Genomic DNA, 21,252 nt, shown 5'->3' on the forward strand with positions numbered 1-21,252 from the left:
TCTTCTCCTACCCGTTCTCTGCTCCTCCACAGAGTCATCGTTACCGGGCCACGTGCCTCCCCCCCTTCTTCACCCTCCCGTCTCTGATTCTACTGTCACTCGCTCCCCCTCCCTCCCTCTTCATCCTATGTGCGTCGAGAAAATCTCCTCCACTCACAGTCTGAGCGCACGTCTCCAACCAATCTTTACGAGCGTAAAAACTCCCCACCAAGAGAATCCCCTGCGGTCGGCCCTCCCCTTTGCGTTTTTTTTTTACCGCCCTCATTCATTCATTCATGACCCCGAATCGATGACGTAGGAGATTCCTCCGTGCCCACTGCCGTAGGCAATACCGGGTTTTATGAGTATAAATGGGACACAGGTACCCAACAACGGGCACACTCTCAGTCGCTCCGACTCGGGAACCAGGGCATCAGCGGAGATAGCAGGCTTTACTTTGGCTCTTAGGCTAACTCGCTTTGGGCTTTGGTTCAGGATGGACACCTCTTCGATTACTCGGAGCCGACGATCCTCTATCATGCGAAACTGCAAAAGTAAGTTTGCCTTTTTCTTCTTTGGTTTTTGAGACATGGACGCCAAAGACTATACTGTAATGCTTTTGAACTTTTGAAACAAATTCCAAACGTTTAGTCAAAGAAAGCTTGCTAAAGATAAATCTGACATCGATTGAATTGATGATAGAAATTGGAGAGGGGGGCACATTTAAAACTCAAATGGTTTAATGGTGAAGTGGAATATAACACGGGCTTTGTATTTAAGCAATGAAATAGCCTCTAAGTTTAGACTCTTTCGTGATTATGTTGTGCGTAAAAGTCGGTGCGTAAAAGTGAGGCATAAACCTCACCTCAAATCATGTACCAACAGAAAGCCGTCAATTGTAGACATGTGAGATGTAATACTGCACTGTAATTACATCTCACATGTCTACACTTGACGGCTTTGGCTATACGGGTTTGCATTCACTGTGCCGGCTTAACGCAAATGAAAGGGATTTTTTTCAGCACCTCGGACAGGGCATCCGCTCACCTCTCTCTCGTCTCTCCCTGCTCTCCTTCAGGCGGTCTCTCCCTCTGGCTGGTGGTGTGGCTGGTCCTCGGCAAGCCAAGTCCGGCATCGGCGTGCCCGCATCTGTGCGTGTGCTACCCGACGCCCGTGACCGTGAGCTGCCAGGCGCAGAACTTCACCACCGTCCCAGTCGGAGTGCCCTATGAGTCGCAGCGCGTATTCCTCCAGAACAACCGGATCACTGAGCTTAGAGTCGGTTCTTTTGGCTTCGGGACTCAGGTAAGAGGGACTGTGGAAAACAACTTTGGCAGGAGAGATGTGAAGCTAAACGTTTAGGCAATATTTATTTCATTTAGATTTTTAAAAGTTCCGCACTTAATATCCACGAAGAAGAGTGATCATCGCTGAAGTCATGTGTTTATTTGCATCAGGTCCTGTGGCTGTTCTCCAACAACATCACGTGGATTGAGGCAGGGGCATTTAGTGAGCTGAGGGACTTGGAGGAGTTGGACTTGGGGCACAATCCCAGCCTCCACAGGCTGGAGGGGGGAGCCTTCCGTGGACTAGAGAAGCTCCAGAGCCTCCACATGCATCGGTGCCGACTTAATGCCCTGCCACATGACATCTTCCATAATCTTTACAGCCTGCAGTTCCTCTACCTACAGGTAGGGGCGCTGGAGAGACATACAAAGCATGAACCGAAACACGTGTAACCACCCACAGATACACACACTGACAAACGTCCAGTGCCAAATATTACAAATCTCCATGTGTCTGTTTTTTCATGCTAAAACCCTTTCCTCCTTTAAACTTCTTCCTCAGGAGAATAATCTTCACTTCCTCCAGGACGACATCTTCTCCGACCTTATCAACCTGAGCCAGCTTGTTCTGCATGGCAACCGTATCCGCACCCTGTCAGAAAACGTATTCCGTGGACTGGTCAACCTGGACCGCCTTTTTCTTCACGACAACCGCATCAGGCAGGTGAACCGCCGCGCCTTTCGCGACCTCGGTCGCCTGACCATGCTGTTCCTCTTCAATAACTCCCTGGCTGAGCTGCCGAGCCAGACCTTGAGAGACACTCAGGGCATTGAGTTCCTCCGCCTGAACGGCAACCCCTGGTCCTGCGGCTGCGAGGCCCGCGCCCTGTGGGAGTGGTTCCGTGAGGCCCGTGTCTCTTCGTCCGAGATGATCTGCGCCTCTCCTTCCAACCGCCGCAGCCAGGACCTCCGCTTCCTGCGGGAGATGGATTTCGCCCTTTGCCCCCTGCCAGACCCCGGCTCCATCGCTGGCTCCACCACCACCACCTTCAGCACCAAAACCCGCTGGTGGTTCCACAAGAACAAGCCCCAGTCATCAACAAAAGGTCTCTTTGAAAAATCCTCCGAGACCGTCAAAGCTGGTTTGTATGGGAAAGGCCCATCCAAAACCACCTCGGTAGAAAAGTATGAGCTGGGGGAGGAAGAGCTGGCGCTGCCCAAACTCGACGCAGAAGAGTACTGGGAAAACTACGGCAATGAGGACTCAGGTGTCACCCTGCGATGTGTCGAGCTTGAGTGCCCACCTGAGTTCGACCTGCCTCCATCTTCCTCCTCTCCCTCGTCCTCCTCCTCGCCGTCTTTCCTCACACTACTGGCCCCCTCTGTTTTCTGCCTCTGCCAGAACCTCCACCTGTTGTTTGGTTGAATTTAACTGTTAGTACAACTCCTCTTGCAGCCTGTTTTAAAGGCTGCGAGGACACCTGTTTGACTCTTAAGCCCCCTTTGCCCGCTTTGCTGTAAGCCAATTCTTAAGGCACAGCGAGGGAGATGGGGGGACGGTAAGATTCTGAATCTACCACCTAGAGGGTGTAACACCTTTCAGGGCTGGTAAGATTTTTTTCAGCTAAGCTCATATACATCTACAGTACTCTACAGGTATGGCTTTCTGTGTCTCACCTGTATGGTGTCACGTTATGATTCCCTGCAATCAGGGATATGAGGGCGGAGTCCATCACTAGTTTCAGTGCAGTTTGATAGCAGTTGTGAATGACGTTGTGAATTTTGTCACTTCAACTTAGTTCTAAGTACTATTGCTATTATTGCATCAAATTAACTGGCTGCTAATTCAATTACTGTTAGAATCAGAGCACAGTAATGAGAATACTGTAACCACTTAAAGTGTCATGTAAAATGTTCTTTTGTATCGGTGGTTCACTACAATCACTTCCATCTTCACACATCTTCTACAGGACAGAGCACAGTGAGATGAGACAGAAGAGAAGCCAATATGCTGTGATAGTGGGAGGGAGAGGAAAAAGAGGACTGCAGGAGAGACGTCAGCAAATATAGGTAGAGGGAAAGGAAAGGGAAGGGTTATTCCAAGAACTAGCAATAGAAAGAGGAAGAGACAGAAGGAGAGAGAGGAGGGGGGGAAGTGTTCATGCAGCAATACGAAGATAGGCAGTTGAAATACAGCACGAGGCTGAGAGGACAGTGCTGGCACTTGAAGCAGCAATTTGCAGGAGATAAGTAATAAATCCACTCATCTGCGGGTTGTGACATCCAACCACCTCACACCACAGCACCATTCTTTGTAAACGTGGTTTTGTTCGAGGCAACCACGGGGAAAGAATGCTTCCGATGAGGAAGTCAGTGATTGTTTTTTTGGGATGTCTTTTTGTGACATTTTGATATGCTACTGTGTAAAGATTGTTGACTTGGATGCAGATGATGATCTTGATAAAAAATTATACACAACATTTCCTGTATCATGGTTTTCTTTGGGAAAATATCTGCTGAACTTAACTAAAAAAGATTTCTTTTCACACGGCCATCTTAAACAATGTTACCTTTAGGCAAAATTAAATAGCGAATGCGGGACAAAACAACTGAAAACAAAAAACAGTCAGAATGGCTCCTACTCTGATGCGTATCTGTCTTTGTGTGTCCATATGAATGGATTCACAAGCTAACACCTCTGCGGAGAGCAAATACGTCACTAAGTTTGTCACTCAACCGACTCATCGGTGGGCGATGCCAGATGGACAGACGATGGAAATTGACTGATTTGTAAATTCACTAAGAGAGCAAGAGTCTGGTGATGGATGGAGCCGGAGAGAACAGGAGGCAAATTAAGACTTGAAACGCTGCCATGCAGACACCTAGCAGAGAATCAGTTAATGTAGAGACTTAAAAAAATAAGGAGAAGAAGCGTTTAGAGCGAGCGAGCTCTGGAAATAGTGTGAAAAAAGGGAGGAGGGGGAAGTGACCAAATATAGGCATGCTCTCCTTTAGCATTGGTTATTAATCTGTGCCCATGTTGTCTGTTAGGAAGCAAGGAGTATGGCAACTCCGCTTCTGTTTTCTCCTTCTATATGCACAGTGTTTTCTAAGGCCTCGTCCACCACTCAAGGTCGCACATAGGATGGAAGAGATGGTCCTTCGCTGCAATAGAGGCGAGGGCCGTAAGGCCGAGATGTCGTAGGAATGAAAGAGTAGGAGGTAATGTGAGAAGTGTACACGCACACACAAAGCCAGTTAACCTTGCTCCAAGAGCAACAACCTCACACAATCTTTTAACTCAATCTGATTGAGAGGGGAAAATAACTGAGTATGATAAGGGACAGTTTGTGTGTCATGCTGTTTAGTCTCTCTGAGTTTTGGCGAGACGGTCAAACTGACCTTGGGTGCTCTTCAGTGGCCATGACGTTTTCCCCGTTCAGCTCATGTTTTGTAAGTAATAAGACGGATTGGCTTATTTGATGTTTATTCTTTTGTCATCGCTTCATTAAGAAAGAATACATTTACAGACGAATACAGACACACGTCTTGGCGAGCGTCCAGTGAAACCAATCACAGCACAGATACACCCTCCACACAAACACACACACACCCACGCGCACAAACGTGCACATGAATACATACATGCGTGGACAGGCATGTGCCATTGTGTAAGTCTTCCAGGCAGTTATCCAGCTTTCTCAACTGTGAAACTGATGAGCGGAGAAAAAAAAGAGAACAGGAAGTGTGGAGTTGAAAACTGTACAAAAACTGTTTATCATATGGACTAATATAATGTATTCAGGAGAAAACAGTTCAAATGAAAACTGTTTGTGTTTTGTTGATATTTTTGGTAAATGTGAAAATCTTTTGTAGTAATTTAGAGTAATTTACCAGGTAGGCAAATTTGCAAACACATGCAAAAGTTTGTTTTTACAGGCAAAGGAAGAGAGATGCTTTTCACAAAATGAAAAGAACATGTTAAAATATGTAATGTTCTCTTTTTCAAACAGTATGTCGGTACCAGACTTCACTCTGAGCAGACGGACGACAAAGCCAACGGAAAGCTGTTACATACAAAAGTCACAGACTCACACTGCAAACACAAACGCAAACACATGCACGGATCACACAGTGTAGCAAGGAGCTCACATGATGGACTCAGCTTGTCGTGCCTATATAAGGAATGAAACAAGCGCATCCGACAGCTCATCCGTCTCATTCCAATCGGCCTCCAAGCTTTTGTATGGCAGAAAAATTCCATGACGCACCTTCTTCGTCTGTAAACTGTGGATTTGATTGGAGAAATTCCATGTCACTTAACAATCAGACGGTCGGGGGCGGGATGTGAACATGTATATCAAAGCTACAGTATGCTGAAGAGATGAATATGAATGATTCCCAATTTATTCACATGAGACGTAACCCAAAAAAGATGGGCAAGGCGCTGCTGGTTGCTCCGAGTTTGTTCAAATGCGTCACTACTTTGTCACAGCTTGAATCCTCACGCTGCTCGCTCAGATACATTCCCCATCGTGCAAACAACTTCTCACCCAAGAAAGCACATACGCAATTTGCATGTCACCCTGTTATGTGTTGGGTATTTGATTTTTGCATCTCCTTTCCTTTGTGTCACCGTGCTTCTGCTTTCACACATTCCCTCTTTCTCTGAAGCGCCCTTGACGTCAGGCCCTCGCGCTCCACAAATTTTCAGTCCGTCTCTCTGACAATATATCCTCCAATATGAGGCCATCTGTTTCATTGATTTTCATTCACTAATTCACAGAGGAAACTGAATAGATGTCACTTTTAATCTCCCACCCATACATTTCCTGTTCTGTTCATGATTGTTTTCTATATATATTTTTTTGTCATTTTCTTTTTTTCTGCAATAAAAAAAGGGCCCTCAGTGCGCTTATTATTTTACTTATTTTGGTCCTTAAAGTGGGTAGGATCAAAAATATTTTCCATATCAAAGAGATGAGAGCAGAAGGTTAGTTGTTGCAACTATCCAGCATAAGCGAACCACTTGTGATGCGGTACACATTCATGGAACACAGTCGTAGTTATTTCTTAGATATGAAGGATACAGGTGAAAGGACCCATCAAAAGCCTCGTTCTCATTCATACACGGACAGAGCAAGGTGTATGGTGCTTTGCTCCCAGGGCTACCAGAAGAAATGTCTCAGCTGTGACTCAAATGTCCCTTTCCCAATTTAAGTTTTGTATATTTGTGTTGGAAACAATATTTTTGGGCCCCACGGCATTACGTGTTGGACCTTTAAATTGTAATTCCGCCGTTTGGCTACGATGTCAAATGTGCTTTTATGCCCGGTCCTCTTCCTCCGGGCTTGGACTCACTAGAACTTCCTGTCGGCCTGTTTTACTGTAGATCATACAGCATACAATATTAGTTATACACTGTGTGTTTATGTGCTTAAAAAGAAATTATATACTAAGCATGCACACATGTACACTGACCAAAACACCATCTTGGATCTTTAACTTATCTTAGCTTAGCTTATATTTGAACATGTCATTTTTCAAAACAATACATCGTTTGGACACAATAGGATTGTTTTAAGAATCGTGAAAGCTATAAACACTCCAAGAATGTAAAACATGCATTATGCAAGCGGGTTTGGTTTTTACACTCTATGGTGATACCTGGTGCCGTGTGTGATGATTATTACGTTACCCACCCTAGATACCCATGCACAATCACATCAAAGGCCATTTACCTTTTTTTTGCAAAAAGTCATTAATGCCGATATTGGATGGAAAACTGTTGACAGAATGCGCTGAAAATGAGTATTTGTGTGAATGTGAGGGAGACAGAAAGAAGGCAGCAGAAGAGGTGTGACGTCTGAGTCATGTACTTGGATCTCTTTGCAGGCGAGAACATTTGGAAGGCTTAAGTGTGCACGCGCACACACACGTGCAAACGCACTCTCCTTGGCAGCCTGCGGCGTTGCTGGTATCGTTATGCCTCGAGAAAGGCCCACTGGGAGACAGACGTTCCTCAGTGCATCACGAAAGCGGGATCCACGCACGTTTGTCCTCCTCCCTTTACATTCACTGAACAAAATAATCTTACTTGCAAAAGACTCGTCACTTTTTCTCAAACCAGGTGGCCTGAAGACATGTGAATGTTTTCCAATACATAAAGGTATTTTCATTTCAGTGTATATTTGAATACATCATAAACTCTGCTGTGATCCTAAAACCCCACACCTAAATATATGAATTTATACGTCTACCCTTTTACAGAATTAATTATTGTATTCAAGAAAAGCAATTTGGACTTCCAGGTTCCTTGTGGTAATGTGAAGTTTTCCCCGCTGAGGCCCTATTGCACGGCCACAGTTCATTTGAAAATGAACTCATGTATTTGGAAATCAACTCTTGTGACACATATTGTTTTTGAGGAAGCAGTGGTTTGTGCCACAGTAAATTGTTGGCTTGACCGATCTTAACACTGAGAGGGAGGACAAGACTGATCTCTCTTAAATAACGACACAACACCGATACATTAATCCTCCAACCAGCAGTCCCCACTCCTCTGTGTACTAATTTCCATCTGTGTCCACTGGTTAAAAACTGTTGCACACCAACTACGTCACAAGCCACAAACAGTTACTGCGCCCTTCGTTTTCGCTGTCCTCAAGCTGCCGAGGTTTTTTGGACTCACATGGAGCATTAGCACCTGTTTTCTCCTCATCCCGCCTCTTTCTTGCATTACGCAACACAGAATGAAACAGAGTACACCTCCTTCTCGTTCTCTCTTCAGCTTCCTCTTTTCTTACTTGTTCTTGCTTCTCTTTCTCCTCCTCCGCCAGTCGTCCTCGGCTACGTTCAGCTCTGTTCTCTTTGAACACTGACTGGCTGCGTCACAGAGACGTCTCCTCAGGCAGCAGTCATCCACTACTCATCTTTCTACTGTACTCATTTCGTCATATTTGATTAATAAACAATAAAAGCAACACACAAAATATTCAGTCATTTGTAACCCAATTGTTTCCAAAAGATATAAGAGAAGTCATTGTTTGAAATTGTCACAAGTAAATCTCAAATCTTTGCACTTTATTTCCAAAAGCGTTTTAATTCAAGCGTTTTCATTTTTTGACAAAATGTGCAATAAACACATTAAATCACATTACATACAATTGATTACATGGACTGTGCATACAAAATAATTTGCTAGCATGTTAGCTTGTAAAAACTTTAGTCTGTGTAAACATGAACTGGAAGATCTGGTTTTGTTGAGCCCGACTGTCTGTCCAACTTCTTTGCTGCATTTCAGGACCCAGGACAGCGCCTACACAAAAAACACACACGCGCACACAAACCTACTCGCACAAACCCTCTACATGCAACACGGATTGTATAATACATGTACAGTACCGTTCAAAAGGACAAACTGTACTTTCCTATTCAATTGAAGACCGGCTTCCATTTTGTGTTTCAAACATTCACAACAAGTGAATGGATTCTCATGCTGTTGATAATGTGGCCTGGTATAGAAATACACATAGAGCAGACATGCCAATGAGCTCTAAAACCAATTGTTTTGCTGTGTCCTAAACTGCTCTAAAAGGAAGTAACAGTATGTTTAAAATGGTTTTAAATGCAACACAATGAAATAATGTTATGTCCATTTGACTCTCAGAGGTTCACAGAGTTCATCCTATTTCTGATGTTGTCTGTGGTTGAAGTTGTTTACAGAAAAGTGTGTAGGAGGAACATTTTTATATCTAGGTAAATTAGTGAAATCATTATAGGTTGTTGCCATGTATTACCACAGAAAGTATAAGCATCTCTAACAAATAATTGTTTGGATGGAAGAAAAGGTGTATGTAATAGTTCACAGAGCTCAGATCAGTGAGTTACGAATCACTTGTGGCTGAATAACCCGACGTGTGTTTTTTTTCCGGCGTGTTGTTTGTTGGAATCTTTGTCTTTAGTCGGCTGAAGTTAGTTTTCAATAATTTTTTGTAACTCAACATATTTCTTGGATCCTGGCTCAACCCAGCATTACTGCCACAAGAAGGGAGGCTTGAGTACTGATGACTATGCTGCTATTTGGCATGATGTTATATTAATATGAAACCGCAAGTGGACCCCCAAAGACTTCATTGATTGCTTGTCTTCTAATACAATGTGCTGGAGTCAAAACTATAGCAAACATATCGCTGTGTATTATTATCATTTGTTGACGGTAACTGATGGTCACCTGAAGCAAGAGCTGCAGCAGCAAACACGACTTTACCAGAGGCATCCAGGACAAAGGCCCCCAAAAACGTGGAGCCCACTCAGTCCAGACCCTTCTGGATTTGACTCAGTGCAGCTCTCGCTAACAACTATAACAAGGACAGTTGTTTCCCTGCAGTGTAAGTGAGAGGACTGCCTCTTCTCTGAACAGGCTATGAACCTGGCTCTTGTCCAGTTCTCTCTTCCTTTCCAGGCAGAGCAGAGAAATTAACATTACTGACTGAAATCTTAAACGGCTTCAACGAGTTCGATGCCTCCGGAACCGCCTGGGGACACGGCTTTGCTTTGGAGTTTTATTGAATAGACACTTGACCGACAGTCTTTTTCTGTGTTTCTGTATTGCCTCAGCAGTATGATCCTTACTGAAAAACCTAATTGCCAAACACAGTCCTAATCTGTGCCCCCCTCCCCCGAGTCACCTTGCACCAACTCAAAGCTGTAGAGGGAAAGCTTTGAGCAACCTCCTGACTTCTGTATTATGTGTTTCAACTCTTGTCCATGCTTGCAAGCATTTCATAAATATCATATTCAATGTTTTTACACTGGTGTTGAGAAATCTCTTTCTGTGCGGTTTGCATTTTTAATTATTTCTCATATTGCATTTTCAAAAAAAAGAAAGGGGAGTACCATGTAGAAAAATATGGTTAGATAAATTTCACTAAATGTTATAGGTGTAAAATCAGGAAAAGTGAGTGTTTAAAACATAGAGTGGGCGGCAGCATGTGTTCACAATATGTACATTTCAAAAAGGAATGAGAGATGAAGAAGAGAAAATGAGTGGGTGTATTTGTGTTTGTGGTTCGGTATTTTGCAGGGACATTTTAAAAGCTATATATAATGAGTTATAGTTTGACATTACAAAGAGAGCTCTATGTGTATCCATTTGTATTGTGTGTTCGTGTTTCACTAAAGGTTTTGTAGGATATATGCAGTCAATGTTCTAGCTGTGGTTTTAGTCCCAGATTCAGGCTTCCCTCCACATTTGTGTTAGCATCGTTTCCCAGTATCACACCCAAAAGGCTTTATCGCATGTTAAATATAGAATCATTTCACAAGGAGAGGAAAGGCAAATTTATTTGTATAGCACATTTCAACAACAAGGATATCCTCTCAAAAGGCCTTCACATAAGACCATCCAAACATCAAGCAAAAAAACAATTAAGTAAAAACAGACATTAAAACAATAATAAAGGTTGCAGTGCAGTTTATGACGTTGACAGTGAAAAGCTTCCGCTGTCATACCAGTAACAACATATGCTGGGACGCCTAGAACTTTTCTGTGTCCTGTCCGAGCAGAAATTACAAGATTGGTTAAGTAAATTTTTCAGTTAATTCTGGAGCTACTAAAGGTTTTGTGCAACATTATTTTCAGACATTGCTAGCGTCTGTTGTGTCTTCTGCTGAGAGCTCCACATCTTCTCACATAGGGGGCTGATAAGGAGGGTGTAAGGGCCGTCCCTGGTAGCGGATCTTATCTGAGGGGACCTGCATTGACAAACTCTCTAAAAACCACTGCACAGCGTCTGAGGCACGAACTCAAAACAGAGATAGTGTCACGGGGTGACGGCCAAAACAAAGGTGGGACTCAAACGCAGGATTCTGAGGATAAAAAAGATTTTATTTTCGGCAGCAAATGGATTTAAATAGGCAGCGCTGAATCCGTGGCCGGGGGAGACGCTGGAGAAACAGGCAGGCACAAGGGTCCGGGCAGCAGGAGCAATACAATTGATGGAAGCCACACTGGAGGGAGAGGCAGTGATCCGGCTGGCTGGAGGGGGTTCTCCCGAGCCGCGTAGGGCGAGAGGGGAAGCCAGGGAATCTGTCAGGCTCAGGTGGATGCAGGCTGGGACGAGGCTGAAACGCGGGGACAAGGTCAATGCACAAAACCTCTTTCTTCGAAAATCAATCTCTGGTGAGAGCTAGCCAAGTTACCACTAGGAGGGCAAAACGATCAGGCGAAGACTGGTGCTCCTGCTGCTCCTTAAGAAGGGTTCCTGACGATTGTATATGCAGGACAGGTGTGACAGCAGGCAGCCACCAGACTCCGCCCAGGTAACTGGGAAAACCTGCTCGCCCTGCCTGAAACACACCTCCAAGCCAAGTCAGATCATGACAGATAGTGTACGGAGACGTCTGCACAACTGACAGAACTGGCAGGGATTGTGTAGGGACATGTTTCTTCCATCTCTTGGACCTCAGCAACCAGTGACTGCAACCTCTCCAACCAAATCACAGTTTGATATGGAGGAAAAAATACAGCAAAAGGATGTCCAAAAGTATTTCAGGGGGCAAAAAGCTGAAAATGGACTTCAAAATCTAGTTGTGCGTGAGTTTGAGCCGGCGGATAAACAGGAAGTGCAGCAACTTTTTCACGATGGGATGATGGAAATGGTGGCCGACACTGCTTTCAGAGGATTGAGACACCACCCAGAGAGCCTCCTGCTGTATGCAGCGATGACCGGTGAGATTATTGTGTGAATTACATTTTCTGCTATTGGTTCGGCAGTTTGGAAGAAGAACGTGTCGGGTGGTAGGTGCAAACATACTAGTATGATGTATTTCAATCTTTCAGACAGTATTTTTTTCACAGTATTACATTATGTTGCTTTGTTCTGTTTTGCACTCTGTAGGCTTTTACAGCCACAGAAAAAGTCGGATGTGCTACCACTTATCACATATTTGCTTCACATTCATGTCTTCTCCATCTTTCCTTCTGCAGTTCTATGTTTTGTCATCACCGTGTGTTGGTGGGTGATTGTACTCCTTCCTCTCATTTTACTGTATGGGCGCTACTTCTACAGCAGACGCATGATCCATCGTTACCTGGAGCAGGCCAGCAGCAGAGACATGGGAGACATCCAAGGGTTCTACATGAAATCAAGTATATCATTTTATAATGTGTAATGTTAACTATTTCTAACTTACTGTTATGGTGCATATGGTAGAATTGGGGCAAAAGAAAATTCCTCCAAATTTTGTCGTCTCTTTCTCGCTGAGATTCAGCATTCTAAATGGCGTCTTAATATATCAATAAGGATTGTGACGTATTAAACCCAAAATATAGACTAATGCTTTTGTTAACGAAAGAGTTAAAGGTGTGTGAAATAACGACACAGACACTTATTAATGCTTGTCCCCGGTAAAAAAACTAAAACTGTTCTCGTCTCCTGATTCTTGTAATTGTAACAATACACTGATATTAATTTCATCAGTTTCATCGGTTATTACTTTGAAAAGTTGTGCTTTGAAATATAACCTTTGCATTCTATAAAAGTGAATAATTAAATGTAAGAGTGTAGCTTGCAACCTTGAACAAGAAGGCTTTGAGCTATAAAAAAAAACAAAAACATTTTTTTTACTCAAACGATTTTCCTTTCTCACATCCTTTAACGTTGTGACCTTGCCCTCCGCTTCAGATTCCCGTCTGTGGGTGGCCGTGCTGCGGGGCAAAGTGGTGGGCATCGTTGCAGCGGTCGGCCAGCAGAAGCCGGGAGGCGCTGTTGAGCTGCGGTGGATGTCCGTCGACCGGAGCTGTCGGCGGTGTGGAATCGGCCTGGCGCTGGGACGAAAGGTCGTGGAGTTCGCTGTCGCTCACAAATATCGCTCCGTTGTCCTCGGAACCACGTCGTACACGTCCCCGGCCCACCAACTCTACCGGCGTCTGGGCTTCCGCTTGGTGGGGTTCACTGACGGGTACGTCACTCCCGGGGTGAGGCGTGGCCTCCCGGAAGGGATCTTCTATCGGGTCCGTCATCATCACTACAAACTCGATGTGCAAAGGTGACAAGATCACTGAAAATGGACAGCTGTGAGTTAGTGGGAGTGAGGACAGCTAAACAAGATTTAAATATATGTGAAAAATTACGATGGGGGACGTTATTATTTTTATCTTTTTATAATGTGTATCTTTTTATTCTATTTTCTTCCCTGTACATGCTGCTGTGATAACTAAATTTCCGTCTTGAGGGATCAATAAAGTATCTATCTATCTATCTATCTATCTATCTATCTATCTATCTATCTATCTATATGCTTATTTCAATCTTAAAGCACCACCAAACTTGTTTGGTTCAGTGTGGTTGGCTTTGACAATACAGACAATAATTAATCTCCATCTCATGCCAGCATTCCACTGCAGTTTTTTGTTGTTTTTTAACATGGCAACAATCTGTCTTCCTCTTAATAGGGCAGTGTGTAGGACTTTGGTAAGCCAATGAAAACATAACTATCGCTACTGTCAGGTCATTATGTTTTAATGCACACTGTTGCTTTGCTCGTATTCATAAAGCCTGTAAGGGCCTTGACTCTCTTTATGCAGCATCACATCAATGCTTTCTCTATGCTTCTTCTTCATGATCCTCTGTCTGGGCCTCTTGAGGGAGATATGAAATCATCTTGAAAACACAACTGGTCATTTGAGATAATAGGAGGGTGTGGCAGGTGATCCCAGCTTGGTCAACTCCTCACTTCCTCTTAGTTTCTTTGCAGTTTACTCGCTCAGCATTACGATCCTCAAGAGTTGAGGGAGATGTTCTAGATTTTATTTATCCTTAAGTCCTTATAAAAGAATATGGCCATCCACACTCAAACTCAACTATTTGTACCCTAACAGCTGCTATAACTTAATTGAACCATTCAGTTCAGCTAAACCCTTTGCTTGCAGGTAAATAATAAAACAAGTGATTATGCAAACTAGCACCCTGTTATATGGACATCCATGACCTAACACCCCGAAAGAGATCCACTATCTTCTGTATGCACAGTATAACGCTGTTGATTGTGACGAGGACACGTGCAGCTTCATACTTGGTGTTCTAGTACAGCACTTGTAGTTATGAACCCTCTTTTTAATGTGACGGGGTACAAGAGAGCCACACACACACAGGGGAAGCTGGTGGTTGGTTATTGATAGTTGCTGATAGAATCTGATTTTTTGCTATTGAGCAAAAATTAATAGTGCCAGGAAATAGCAATAGTTTTTGCAGAACAGATGAATTTAATAAAGATGTTTCTTATTTTTCTCATGAATTTTATGAAACCTAAAAATTGCATTTAATGTGGGTACACATGCTGCCACTGTGGTCCAGAGTGTTCTGAGGGGTAGATTTCTGGAAGGACAGGAGAACAAGGCAACATTTGCACACAGTGCATCCTCAGTGCATCTCTGGATTTACTGGCAGTGACCATCGTAATGAGTTATGTTCAAGGCGGTGTGCGTCATAGAGACACTCCTGTTTAGCTGTATTGTGTACAGCTTGTGACGTTCGCACAGGAACATGACTAAGCAGAGCTGTTGAATGGACGCATTACAGCTTTTGAAATGGTACCTCCTGCTTGCATTGTTCCAGAGCGATCCATCACCATCGTTTTGTTTTGATCTACAGAAATGAGCTTACTGTACCAAGCATCTGTATAATCAGTCACAAGCACTCATTAACATACATTTCTGCAAGGATCAATGTCAATCATAATTTCCATAGTTGTAATACAATATAACCTTTTTAATGCCTAATAATGTATTAAAGTGTGATATTAAGTCAATTAATCGTTGCTTTAAATAAATTGAATGATTAGAATATAACGCATAAAAAGAGTATGCTTATAATGCATTATAGACATGGTCTCCAGTGTTGCCCAAAATACACATGGTGTTACCATAATGATAATGCAATAAGCTTAAGAGTGCACATAAAATTAATTTTCTATCCCATTGCACAACGTTTTCCTAATAATAATTTAGGCTGGGACAACTTGAGTAACCAAACGGGTTTCAACAGTATGATGATGTGAAAACGGCATGTTCAGCAGATTTGTGAAATCCGTACTTCCTCCTATATGTTCATGTCAGCATGTGCTTCATGTTGTGAAATTGGCAAATAGTTGCTGTGGGTCAATGTGGATCAGGCCAATTGAATTGCTTTATTTTACAGGATCTCACATCTCATCTGCTGCTCACCTGAACAGTTTCTTCCCGTCGGCAGTCGGGCTCATCAACAGAGCCCGGTCCCCCACTGCCTGACTATAACACTCCACCGGTCACTCCCGTTCACACTGCACATGCCACTTTAACTGCAATTCATCACTTTGTCACTTGTCACTTTGTCTCTTGTCTGTTACTTGTTTGTTAGTGCACTTTATGCCTGATTCCTGATCCTGATTCCTGATTCCTGTTGGTTCTTGTTAGCTGTTGATGCCGACACCCACCAACTGATCACACTCACAAGTTCCTTTTGTCTGCTTTATAGTGTGTTTATGGTGTTTATAGTGTTGATCAATCTTGGAGTCCCTACAGAGTTTAATCAACCCTGTGGGGTTGGACCTTCATCTGACCTTTCCGACCAACTTCCCAGCAAAAAAGTGAAAGGAGAACCTCCCTCCGCTTGCTGACCAGCCCTCATTTTCTTCCCCGCTAAAGACGAGTGCAAAGAAACCGCACGGGGATTTAAAGTCAGTGTGGATCTCATTGAAGCATAAGTGTGACCTGTTTGCAGGGTGAAGCTGCAGGAAGTCAGTTTAGTTTAGTTTAGGTTTTGCTCTCCACAATTTCCTTCATATTTCCAATTCTTTCACTGCGTCTTCATCTGCACAAACTGGGGTAAGGTTTCCCTTTTGTTCATACATTCATAGTATAAATGGTTTGTATTTATAATTATTCATGTCCCACTACAAAAAAACCTACACAATATTTTCAGTTGTTCCAACTTGTTAAAGGTTAAGCAAGGTCCAAATGATCCTTTTAATGTCAAGATTGGCATTTACTGACTGAAATAATCGAAAGGGCACAGATTATTTGGAAAATCTTTGGGAAAAATCCCTTTGTTTCAAATGTTAATTCCACTGTTTGTTTGTTTTATTTGACTAGTTTAGACGCGGTTGTGAATCGGATGCAAAGATGAGTGTTGAGTACCGCTCTTCTACCGTGACAAACATGGACACTGATAACAGTAAAGTTGGCTATTGCCAACTTTTAGGAGATGGCAGCAAGTTCCGGTATTCAGGTAAATAATGACAAAATACATAATATAAAAGAGAGAAAACGCTTTTTAAACGAGTTTTAAATCCTGTTTTTTTTGCACACTGATTTTGATTCACAGCCAACAACTTATTTATTTTTAGTTCTGCAACACTAAAATCATTAAGCTTATCAAATGTATTAGTTGAATGTATATTTTAAGTCAGCTAATTTAGAGCAGCATTACGGTACATTTGGAGTCATATTTTTTAACAGCTAGCAGTTGTAACTGCCAGGTGGATTTAAACAAAGAACTTAGTGGAAAGTGTTGAAATTGAACAAGCGAGCTACTTTGACATGATTAGAACTACCATGAAACAGCATCTATCAGTGATGTGGCGTAGTGTTTATATTTAGCAATATATTGAGTCTATGTGGGCAAAGTTGCCAATCACTCAGCAGGGCTTATTAATATAAGATTCATAGAATAGTCGCATTATTATATTTCAAATTTGGCAATTTGAATGTAGTTGTTAAGATAAACCAATGGAAGTCTTCTTTTGTGCGATCACTTTTTTAGTCCTTTGCTGTATAAAAAAATCAATTATGTGTATTTGTAAAATAATGAAGGTCTGCCCTTTGGCTTGGGTTAAAGTTTTGCATAGTATTCTGTAACACCACTAGATATTGTAGTACAGTTGAAACAAATTTAACGTGTTTTTTGTTTCTGTCTTTCAGTTCATGCATTAAGAAACAGCCCCTTCAGGGCCGCTACAGTTGGTCTTGGGCTGCTGTGTGTTCTCCTGTTGGCTGGGGTCATAGGTCAGAGTGTCCACTGTGAGCCTTTCTCTTTATTCTCACTGTCAAATAGCCTGATGTTTGATGTTGATGTCATTGTAAAATCCCTGATTTACCGATATCTCCCATCTCCCACAGATCAAAATGTAAAGCAAGACCATCAAAACAACCTAAAATCTGCGAGTGACGAGAAAGAGAAACTACAGGAGAACTTAAAGATGCTGCAAAAGGAAAAAAAAACACTTGAGACGAGCCGTGATGACTACGAGCAAAAAAACACTTTCTTGACAAAAAAGAGAGACCTGATACAGACCAACAACAATTTACTGAAGGAGGAAACAAACAAACTTAAAACTAGCCAAAGCCAGTTGCAGGCCAGTAACGCCGCTTTCAGCAAAGAGATAGAAGAGCTGAAAGCCAGTAAAAACCAGTCAGAGACTAAAATCAATGACTTGTCTGCTGCCAAAGCCTATTTACAAAAGCAATATGATTCAGCAATCAAACTCAAAAATGAAGCATTGACCAGCCATGACTCACTGACCAAAGAAAGGAACAATTTACAGAACCAATTAAATAATGTAACCAGATTAAAAGACCGCCTGCACTTGAGTTACAGTAACTTGGTTCAGAAGGTGGAGCATTTGCAGGACAGATACAACTTCTCTAACGGTGAAAAGGAGAAGATAGAAAGCCATCACCAAAACCTGACCATATCAAAAGACACTCTGCAGGCCTCTTACGACCTGCTGGTGAAAGCCACCGATGAGCTGCGTGCTTCTCACACCTCCTTGGTTCAGGAAAAAAATGATCTGGAGATCAGTTGCAAAAATATACGAGCGGAAAGAGACCTGTTGGAGGTGAAAAATCACAACCTGACTATTGACATGGGCGCGATACAGGTGGATGTTGACAAACTGAAGAAAATCACCCCAGGTAAGATGAAGGAATTTAGACAAACAATACACATGGGACATGTTTCAAAAATGTTTCTCCTCTTGTAAAATGCATTTGGCCTTCTTGTTAAAATCTTGCTGGAAAAAGCTGAAAGGTCCAGTGCCATCCAATGAAAAACCGCTAAAAACAAACTCCACCATAATTGTCCTCAAAATCAGTGCATTTAAACACAATCTGATCAATACACACTTTGCATTTGCAGCGAGGAAGTGCTCCAGTGGCTGGACAGGCTTTCAGTACAGCTGCTACTTCACCTCTTCTGGCAAAAGCAACTGGACCGCGGCCAGAGAATACTGTCAAAACAAAGGCGCCGACCTGGCTATCGTAAAAAGTCAAGACGAAATGGTTTGTTTAGCTGTTTGTATTTATCTGTATCTGCATGACTGAAAGTGTCACCATACAAATTGTCATAGAGGATCAGTTCAAGTCGGTTGTGCTGCCCTCCTCGTAGGTGAAGGACGGCGGCCTAACCATAAAACAACAGCCGACACCCAAAATGCATTTAAACAGTTTCAATAAGGATGCCTGTAATGTTACAATGGTACACTCCTGTTACTCTCCTGCCTGCTGCTCTTCTTCTTCTCACAACCTGACAAGGAAGCATATATATATATATATAAAATGCTTAAACACCCCTTAGTGGTGAGATGGCGACACCTGCTTGCTGTTATTGACATTGCATTTGTACATTAGGGTAGGATAAACTAGGAGTTTGCCACTAATTATGAATATATCTATTTCACAGTTGCAATTTAAATCCCCACCAATAAACCCTGCACACTTTAACAATTGGGCATGTTTAATGTACTATGCAGCTCGTAGCGATTAGGACAGAAAAAATATCATCATTCTCATTTTACAGCTCGCCTCTGCTCCACAATGATTTTGAGCTTATATTTGCAAATTGTTTTGATTCTAAAAACTACTAGAACGGGTTGTTGAAGCTGCATCGCGTGCTTTTTTTCGGCTTATCTGGTGCAGTGGATTTATTTGTAAGTACAGTACTGACATAACCTTGCATTTTGTAATCACAAACTCAGTCTTTTGGCCACCCGAAAATCTCCAATGTCACCTCTTTTTATTTAAAAGAAACTTCTGCAATAATGTTATTTTCACGTCTCTTCCTTCATAGCTCTTCGTCAACGGCTTGTATTCAAATGAAAAAGAGGTCTGGATTGGATTAACTGATGGAGGAGTAGAGGGAGAGTGGAAATGGGTAGATGGAACACCATTGACCACCACGTAAGAAACTGTGCTCATATCTCCTGGAACCCGTGAGGACAAAATCGATTAGTATTTATTCTTCTTTTTGATGTCTCTCTGCGTCCTGCAGGTTCTGGGGCAAAGATCAGCCCAACAGCTTTGACGGGAGGAACCAGGACTGTGTGGAATTCTGGCACAGAACGGATGGGAGGGGCACCTGGAATGATGAGAATTGTAACATAAAACAACAGTTCATCTGTGAGAAGTAGTTTCCCTGTCTGCCTATAGTTGTGCTGGCCACTGTTCAATGGTCCTTATGTAAGATAACACATGTTATGTGATCAATTATTACCCAATGAAAGTGATGAGTAATTGTAAACTGAAAGTTAGTGGAGGACGTATTTTATGCTGGTGCAAACGGTCGTGTTTAGGGAGCTGAGATTTCCATTATATTTACATGCTGTTGAAACAATTATGTGAGTTTGCTTTACAATGTGTCCTCTTGCACCGTACGATGTTGTAGTTTGTGTTCTGTTTTGGCTTCCAGTACAGAGAGTATTAAGGTTCACACATAATCCTACACACTTTGCATCTATATTTTATGTAAATCAGCGTTGTACAGTTTAAATAAAGTAATTCACTTTGTGCCACTAGTTCAATGAATCACACAAATACTTTACTGGGAGTTTGTTAATATGCATGAGCAATTCAGACACCTGAAGCTATAATTATAAGAAGGACGATATATGTTAAAAAAAAGTCTTATAAAACTAAAGTTCAAAATGTGTTGACAGTTGAAGGTCAAATCAAACCAAACCTGCACTGATCAATTAACTCAATAATTAAATGTGCTTAATATCCCATTTTAGTTACTGTCTGTTTATAAATATACTTTTCTAAGACACTTTATATTATATATATTAAATAATATATTATTATTATATATAATATAATATTAAAATAACTGCTCTCTTCATCGGTGATGAACAAATTACTTAAAGATGAAAGTCAGTTAATAAGGACCCGTAAATCAAGCTCTACCCACCCCGGCTTCTTTTTGGGGATATTTTGTAGCTGAACTCTATAATTCTGTTGTTGCATAAAACGAGGAGCCAGCGGAGGCAGTCTAAATCCCCTCAATGTGCCGTTGGGTTGGGAAACAAGCTAGCAGCTCTGTTAGATAACTCCCCAGAGACACAGTAAACATCCTAATGTGTTCTGAAAGGCTGAGGCTCTTTGTAATAAGTGAACTGAACCGAACTTCTTTTTGTGTGTAGATAATAAGCAAAATAAAACAGTGTCTTTGTGTTGATTCACAGAACCTGGTCTTGTGGAAGATCCCACTGTGACGGCAAGCCCACAGACAATAAACCTGAAAACACGTTCACGTAAAGTCACTTCCTGAGGCCTTTTTGACAAAACCTTTGATGTTGAACGCAAATGCAATAAGTTTAAAAATGTCCAGCAAAATAAATGGGAGCAAAATTGCCAAAAGTGTCATTGGCATATCTGTCCGACAAAGCTCACTGGTTTGGCACCTTGGCAGATGAGGATAGTGATGAATACCACAGCATGTGAATGAATCATATGGTGAAAATGGTGAACAAAAACTCACGGAACACATTTCTAGCATCCCCGAATTCAGAGAAGGACTACTGCCTCTCCAGGTAAACATATGTATAGAAAGAAGTTTTGTTGAGTGCTATGGGCTGTAAAAAGCTGGTGCTGGTGATGCTGCTGGATCGTTTCCCACTTGAGCTTGTTGATGGCGACGCAGCCAAAAATCCCAGATGACATTGATCACTGCAG

General features: G+C 42.3%; 3 protein-coding genes across 7 annotated transcripts; all 3 read left to right on the forward strand.

Annotated features, from left to right (window-relative positions):
• The first annotated feature begins 269 nt into the window (after positions 1-269).
• On the forward strand, positions 270-3,745 carry LOC144383379 (reticulon-4 receptor-like 2). Its single transcript, XM_078080560.1, has 4 exons — positions 270-533; positions 1,058-1,284; positions 1,437-1,670; positions 1,828-3,745. Exons 1-4 carry the CDS (start codon positions 341-343, stop codon positions 2,689-2,691), a joined length of 1,518 nt encoding a protein of 505 aa, XP_077936686.1. The 5' UTR covers positions 270-340; the 3' UTR covers positions 2,692-3,745.
• A 7,838-nt stretch (positions 3,746-11,583) lies between these two features.
• Positions 11,584-15,127, forward strand: LOC120825478 (N-acetylaspartate synthetase). 3 transcript variants are annotated; one of them, XM_078080565.1, is made up of 3 exons: positions 11,584-11,997; positions 12,338-12,417; positions 12,953-15,127. In XM_078080565.1, exons 2-3 carry the CDS (start codon positions 12,345-12,347, stop codon positions 13,318-13,320), a joined length of 441 nt encoding a protein of 146 aa, XP_077936691.1. In that variant the 5' UTR covers positions 11,584-11,997; positions 12,338-12,344; the 3' UTR covers positions 13,321-15,127. The 3 variants fall into 3 exon arrangements, with proteins under 3 accessions (XP_077936691.1, XP_040043040.2, XP_077936690.1); XM_040187106.2 differs by having other exon boundaries at positions 11,643-11,997; positions 12,256-12,417; XM_078080564.1 differs by lacking the exon at positions 12,338-12,417 and having other exon boundaries at positions 11,643-11,997.
• A 345-nt stretch (positions 15,128-15,472) lies between these two features.
• LOC144383381 (uncharacterized) lies at positions 15,473-20,096 on the forward strand. Of its 3 annotated transcripts, none has more exons than XM_078080562.1 (7): positions 15,473-16,131; positions 16,399-16,534; positions 17,227-17,325; positions 17,425-18,219; positions 18,443-18,585; positions 19,373-19,482; positions 19,574-20,096. In XM_078080562.1, the coding sequence occupies exons 2-7, from the start codon at positions 16,429-16,431 to the stop codon at positions 19,710-19,712; spliced, it is 1,392 nt and encodes a 463-aa protein (XP_077936688.1). In that variant the 5' UTR covers positions 15,473-16,131; positions 16,399-16,428; the 3' UTR covers positions 19,713-20,096. The 3 variants fall into 3 exon arrangements, with proteins under 3 accessions (XP_077936688.1, XP_077936689.1, XP_077936687.1); XM_078080563.1 differs by having other exon boundaries at positions 15,487-16,131; positions 16,404-16,534; XM_078080561.1 differs by having other exon boundaries at positions 15,825-16,131; positions 17,227-18,219.
• Positions 20,097-21,252: the final 1,156 nt, after the last annotated feature.

Source organism: Gasterosteus aculeatus, chromosome 9 (genome assembly GCF_964276395.1).
Source record: "Gasterosteus aculeatus chromosome 9, fGasAcu3.hap1.1, whole genome shotgun sequence".
Lineage (NCBI taxonomy): Eukaryota > Metazoa > Chordata > Actinopteri > Perciformes > Gasterosteidae > Gasterosteus > Gasterosteus aculeatus.

Excerpts from the sequence above, each read along its gene's own strand:
- LOC144383379 (XM_078080560.1), top strand. The coding sequence starts at position 341 with ATGAGTATAAATGGGACACAGGTACCCAACAACGGGCACACTCTCAGT. Across the intron at positions 534-1,057 it reads TATCATGCGAAACTGCAAAA|GCGGTCTCTCCCTCTGGCTG; the intron begins GTAAGTTTGCCT and ends GCTCTCCTTCAG. Across the intron at positions 1,671-1,827 it reads TGCAGTTCCTCTACCTACAG|GAGAATAATCTTCACTTCCT; the intron begins GTAGGGGCGCTG and ends CTTCTTCCTCAG.
- LOC120825478 (XM_040187106.2), top strand. The coding sequence starts at position 11,709 with ATGTTTCTTCCATCTCTTGGACCTCAGCAACCAGTGACTGCAACCTCT. Across the intron at positions 11,998-12,255 it reads GCTGTATGCAGCGATGACCG|TTCTATGTTTTGTCATCACC; the intron begins GTGAGATTATTG and ends TTCCTTCTGCAG. Across the intron at positions 12,418-12,952 it reads AGGGTTCTACATGAAATCAA|ATTCCCGTCTGTGGGTGGCC; the intron begins GTATATCATTTT and ends CCTCCGCTTCAG.
- LOC144383381 (XM_078080561.1), top strand. The coding sequence starts at position 16,429 with ATGAGTGTTGAGTACCGCTCTTCTACCGTGACAAACATGGACACTGAT. Across the intron at positions 16,535-17,226 it reads CAGCAAGTTCCGGTATTCAG|TTCATGCATTAAGAAACAGC; the intron begins GTAAATAATGAC and ends TCTGTCTTTCAG. Across the intron at positions 18,220-18,442 it reads ACTGAAGAAAATCACCCCAG|CGAGGAAGTGCTCCAGTGGC; the intron begins GTAAGATGAAGG and ends TTGCATTTGCAG.